The sequence below is a fragment of the Gavialis gangeticus genome, unplaced genomic scaffold, assembly GCF_001723915.1.
Source record: "Gavialis gangeticus isolate Ggan-Ray unplaced genomic scaffold, GavGan_comp1, whole genome shotgun sequence".
In the NCBI taxonomy this organism is placed as follows: Eukaryota; Metazoa; Chordata; order Crocodylia; family Gavialidae; genus Gavialis; species Gavialis gangeticus.
In genome coordinates, this window is record NW_017729032.1 from 228,067,610 (window position 1) to 228,073,609 (window position 6,000).

The 6,000-nt window shown below is 49.0% G+C and overlaps 1 protein-coding gene across 2 annotated transcripts in view; it reads right to left on the reverse strand.

Moving 5' to 3' along the window:
* NCAM2 (neural cell adhesion molecule 2) overlaps window positions 1-3,994 on the reverse strand; it is a 691,500-nt gene extending 687,506 nt beyond the window's left edge. The window contains exon 1 of one of the 2 annotated variants that reach the window (XM_019524735.1): window positions 3,816-3,994. In XM_019524735.1, the coding sequence (XP_019380280.1) occupies window positions 3,816-3,870 (55 nt within the window). In that variant the 5' untranslated portion in view covers window positions 3,871-3,994. The remainder of the gene's footprint in view (window positions 1-3,815) is intronic. The other variant, XM_019524736.1, reaches the window with a different exon arrangement.
* Between the last annotated feature and the right edge of the window lie 2,006 nt (window positions 3,995-6,000).

The window sequence follows — 6,000 nt, forward strand, 5'->3', positions numbered from 1 at the left end:
CTACACACGTCAAAAATACAAATAGTAAATTGGCTTTTTTTTCCTTTGCTAATTAAAGTTGAGCCCTTATACACTGTATACACTATAAAAATGTTTGTAGCTGCAATTTAATAGTATTGCCAGTGAAAAGGAACTTGTTCCTTTGTGGTGAAAGTTAAGAATGGAAGTATCTGGTCGTCTTAGCTAATTATGACATAGATCAGTGCTTAAGTTAGTTTTTTTGCTATCGTTTTCTTGTACTCAGCTGCTTAGGTTCAAACTGTTCTGACAACCTAAAAGGCAATGTTACCGTTTCCTTTCCCTTCTAACATGCCCTTTCCTTTCCATCACCACTTTCCAAAGAAATATTTTCAATCATGCTTCTTTAAAACCACTGCAACTGTACTGCTAGAAATCCAAATCTTGAGCGTAGGCTTTTAGCATGTCTAAAGCAAATGAACCCCGTGATCATTGCTGGGATTATTTTGATCCCCTTCTTACTCCCCTGCACATAAGACAGGGTACTACTGTCTCAAAACAAAAAACAAAAAAACAAACACACAGAAGAAAAACCCACCACTTGTTCTGATGCGAATGTTTGCTACAGAATCCTTCAAACGGATTGTTTATAGGATAAATTCCATGAGACTGTATGAAGCAGCCTCTCGAATTTGATGAAGCATTTAAAGAAATGTTGAAGTTTACTCCAAGGAAATGAAAACAAAATTGCTCTAAGTCTTTTGCCTCGACAATGTTTTTTTGTTCCAGAAATCCCCATCACATTTTTTGTTTTTCCCTTCTCCCCTAACAACCTGAATGGAGATCTCTTCTTAGAGAGTTGCCCCTCCTGCTCCTATTCACCATTCACTGCAGCAGATCAAGACTGCCTGCTCCTTCCACTCCCTGTTTTTCTGATTTCATTTGCTTGCTCTATAAAACGGCAGTTGTCTGTTAAGTTGACACTGATGCCAACTTTCTCAGGTGCAATGCTACATAAGCAGTCCCCTCACATACAGATACACTCCCATCCCCACACCGGAGGGGGATGGGGGGGCACTGCTAAGAGCTCAGATTCAAACACCCTCCATGGTATTTGGAGATTTCACTTCGCTGATTAACCTCTGCATTTGCAGGACAGCCTGGGAACACGAGGCAACCCTCTCCCACGGCAGTCAGAAAACGTGCGCGTGACTGCACGGCACTAAGCCGATCAACATTTGTGCATCTTACAATGCAACGTATAACAAGGCCCTCTGCCAACTTGCTTTCTGCCAGACACCGCAACCCCCATGTGTAGCCACCCTGCACCTAGCTGGATCAATATGAAGGCTGAAGCTTCTGTGTACGGCTATGCTGAAAATCCTCCGGACTGTTTCTGAATTGCTAATTGCAATAGCTCCAGCACTCGCTCGGAGATGGTGAAAGCTCAGAGGCATTTCTGTAGAGCTCGAGAGCACCTAGTGGGGCTTTGCTACCCACCACTTCTTAAGCAAAATGTCAGATATGCCCAGAGCTCTAGACAGGACTGCAATTAAGCAGGGATTTGCAGTGCTACTGCCCCCTGCCTACCCCCCACCCCACAGCGCTTGCTCGCTTGGTTTTTAAGTGCAACAGTTCGCACAGTCACCTTTGCAGTGAACATGTCAGAGCTTTCTGCCTCGGTGACGGCTCCTAACAGCCCACTGTGTGCGTGTGTGCGCGTGTGCATGTGTGCACTAGCTAATCTGCATCTGATTATGTCACTCCAGCTCCTCTGGCTTGGGGGAGGAGGAAGCTGGAGAAATGAAGGCTTCACATCCCAAATGTCAAGCTGTGCTTGAAGAATGATAGAAGACAGGCTTGCTCTCTTTCTCCCTCCCTCTCCTGAATGCATGCAGCCAGATAGCAAGGAGCCAGAGCACCTGAATGGAGTTCTGCCACCCCCTGCTGGCAGAAAGGGAGTAAGGGGGGGAATGCCTGGACTTTAACCCAGCAGCAGTTCAGACCCCTTCACTTCACTGAAAGATTTTTTTTTCCTCCAGCTTCCCTCCCTAAAAAAAGCAGCGTCTGCAACACACAACACGCCACACACGCATGCACATACACACAGGCACGCCCATGGCCCTCTCCCCATTCTGAAAATTAGCTTAGTGATTTAAGATATGCTTTGGAGATGCTGGGAGTTGCAATCCCAGTTCAGCCCGAATGGCAAAAAACTTGCCTGAACAGTTTGAAACACTGCAGTTCATTCATTTACTACACAAAGGGGCCCTGTCCATGTGTGACATCCACAGGCACTGCCTCTGCCCTGCAACTCCCCCGCCCCTGCAACTACAGAAGCTGAACTCCTGAAGTCATCCTCTAGGTAATACACCCACCACAGCCAATCTCGATTTCAGGGAGTGTGGCTCCCAGCATGTATGGGCATGATGTACAGAGGAAGATGAAAGCCAGCAGTTCGTACAGGTGTAACCTAAAGGTGATTTTGTTCTCTCCGTACCTGCCTCTTCAGACTTTTTTTTTTTTTACATGAATAAAATAAAGACAGCATATACACACACACAGATGCAGGCTACTAGCTGCAAACACCCATATGCACTCCCACCATCCAGAACGACCCCGCTTCACCATGACCAACCATCCACTCCTATAGTCCCCAACTGCCTGAAACGAACACAGTTCTCCTCCACTTCTAATGACGGAAGCAGAGAGACCTTGACAGACGAATTTCAAGTATGACAGATCAGTGACAACAGGGGGGACTCCCCCCACCACCTCTTCGCCCCAAATCCCAAACAAACCCCAGAGGGACCAAACACAAACCAGATCTGTCTGCCCCTGCTTCCCAAATCTGGGCTGCAAATAAATAAAGGTTCTTCCAACAACAACACATCACACGCACACTCCCACACTACATTTATTTAAAATATTTTTAAAAAATGATAGCCCATGCAAAGCAGGTAAGTGCACTTAGCATCTTTCAGTCTACATTTGCATGTACGTGTACGTATACATGTGCATGTATGTGTATACACACACACAAAAATCCAAAGAAAAAATATGACTATGCAAAGCAGCTGAGTGTACCTAGCATCTTCCAGTCCGCATTGTGTATACATGTATGTCTACATGTATACATGTGTACGTATGCATATGTGCATGTATACGTGTGTACACACACCCATAAAAATCCAAAGAAAAAAGATGATTGCCCATGCAAACCAGCTAAGTGCACTTAGTAAATTCCAATCTATGTATATACATGTGTGTATATGTGCATGCGTGTATACATGTGTACATATATGTACATATATATGCATGTACGTGTGTGTATACACACACACACCCCCATGCACACACATTTAAAAAAAAAATTCAAAGAAAAAAGACAACCCATGCAAAGGAGCTAAGTGCACTTAGCATCTTGCTGTTTATATAGATGTGCATACACACACACACACTCTCCAAGGCACAGAAAGCCCCTGAAATGGGAAAGAAGAGAGGAGGACGAGAAATACATCAATCGATACCGATCTCTCTCCAGATAGACCGATAGAGATCTCTCTCCACCTGCCCCTACGCATCGCTCCCTCCAGCCCCCAGGTAGCTGGTCCGCACCTCTGTCCACCCCTGCCCTCCCCTCCCCGCACCAGGGGCTTCCTACGTCGGATCCAAAGCAGACAAGGCACGAAGTTTTGACGGGTCGCTCCTGCTGCCAGTCCCCTGGGCTCGCCCCCTGCCCCGGAGCGCAGCGTTGCCTACCCCGACGCCCCGGCCCGCGTGCCCCGCGCCGCCGCGGAGCAGGAGGCGGCGCGAAGATGCCCCCGAGCCCGGCGGGGACGCAGCCGCGCTCCTACCTTGCCCGCCGCCCAGGAGCAATCCGAGCAGGCAGAGAGGCAGGAGGCGGCTCATGGTGGGAGCTCGCCCGGGCGGACACTTCCCAAGTTAGCGGTGGCCGAGCGCCGGGCAACCCGCTTTGCCGCCTCCCACCCGCCTGCCCCAGCCACGAGCGCCACTCGCCAAGTGCGGCCGCGCCGCCCGCGCCGCACTATATCAAGGCGGCAGCGGAGGCGGCGGCGAGCGGGTATCCTTCCGCGCGAGCACTCGCACGCGGCCGCAGCACCCGGCTGCTGCGGAGGAGCGCGGGGCGGGATTCCTCCGCCGCTGCTGCTCTGAGGGGATGCGAGGGGCTGCGCCCCGCGAGGGGACGCGGGCCAGACCCCTGGCCTGCGCGCCGGGGGGGGTCAGGGGGCTCTTGTGTGTGTGCGTGCATAAGGGAGCACTGCTTCTTTGGACCTGGTTATGTATCAGAAAAGGAAAGGGAGGGGGAACCTCTGTTTTGCCACCCTAATATAATACTATACCTCATCCAGCCGGGCTGGTACCGGAGGACCTTGCTGGAGCTGGAAGGGATGTATTATTCCCCCCGCCGCCCCACCCCCCTGCAAGAAGAAGTGTTTATCTCCCCCCACGGAGACATTTTTTTTATTCCTCCCACCCCAGAAGGGGACCTGAATTATTTTTTATTAACCAGCCTGACTTTTGAAGAGGTGAAATAATCTCTTACCCTCCCCCCACAAGAGGTTTTTATTCCCCCCTGCAAGAGGACCTGGATTTTTGTTTTATTAACCAGCCTAACTTTTGAAGAGGTGAAATAATCTCTTCCCCCCACAAAAATAGTTTTATTCTCCCCCTGCAAGAGGACCTGAATTTTTCTTATTAACCAGCCTGACTTTTGAAGAAGTAAAATCATCTCTTCCCCCTCAAAACAGACTTTTATCTTCCCCCCCCACATACACACACACCAGAAGAGGGGATTTTTTTTATTAACCAGCCTGACTTTTGAAGAGGTGCAATCATCTCTTCCCTGCCCCAAGAGATTTTTATCCCCACTCCCTACAAGAGGACCTAGATAATTTTTTATTAAGCAGCCTGACTTTTGAAGAAGTGAGATAATCTCTTCCCCGCCCCCTCAAGTCCTCCTGGGTCTGAGATGCTTCAGCAGTAAACTTGTCACCTTCCCACCTGTGCCACATGCGCCAGAAGACAGCAAAAGCAGATATGTGGTGACAAGGAGCTTGTTCTGTGCCCCTAGCAAAAGACTCGGGTGTTATTTCTGCATGGTGCCCTTGTAATGTTTCCCGTTGTTTGTTCTTCCAGGTCTTTTGACTGAGGGGGAAATCAGTGCACAGACATTCAGTAATGAGATAACATGAGAGTACCCTCCCCTTGACACCTGCTGAGAGAGTCCTAAGAATCCTGATGTGTGGGAAGGGGAGATGATATCATTAGCGCAAACTTGCTGAGCGAAGCAAGATATGTATGGCTAACCCTCAGTAGATGGTATCTTAGAAATGTATACAGATAATCCTAATAAGGGAGGGGCAGGGGGGAAGGAGGGCACAGAAAATTAGGACTGGAAGGGACCCCCAGAAGTTATCTAATCAAGTTGCTTTCAACATTTTTTGTACAAGGACTCATTTGTAAACATCAATGGCCAGTTCTGACCCAGTGCCTCTCACTCCCAACTCGCTTCCCCCCTACTCCAAGGCCCTAGCCCCACATTCTGGGGCAGAGGGTGAGTGTGTGGGGCCCCAAGTAGCCCTTTGCAAGCTGGAACTCTGCCAGTCTGCAAGGGAAAAGCCGTGGTTTCCCACATTTTTTGCCTTTAAAGGAGAATCCATTTTTAAAGTTTGTTGATACATTTATGAAGTTTTTTCGCAAGCCTTTCATATATTCTTGCCACCCACTTTTGGGTCGCCACCCACAAGTTAAGAAACACTGTTCCTAGTCCAAAACCCTGCCCGAGGCAGGATCATAGATTCATAGATGTAGGGTCAGAAGGGACCTAAGTAGATCATCAAGTCCGACCCCCTGCCCTGGGCAGGAGAATATACTGGGCTCATATGACCCCAGCTAGGTAATCGTCAAGCCTCCTCTTAAAGACCCCCAAGGTAAGAGCCAGCAGCACTTCCCTTGGAAGTTGGTTCCAGATCCTAGCTGCCCTGACTGTGAAGTAGTGTCTTCTAATGTCCAGCCTGA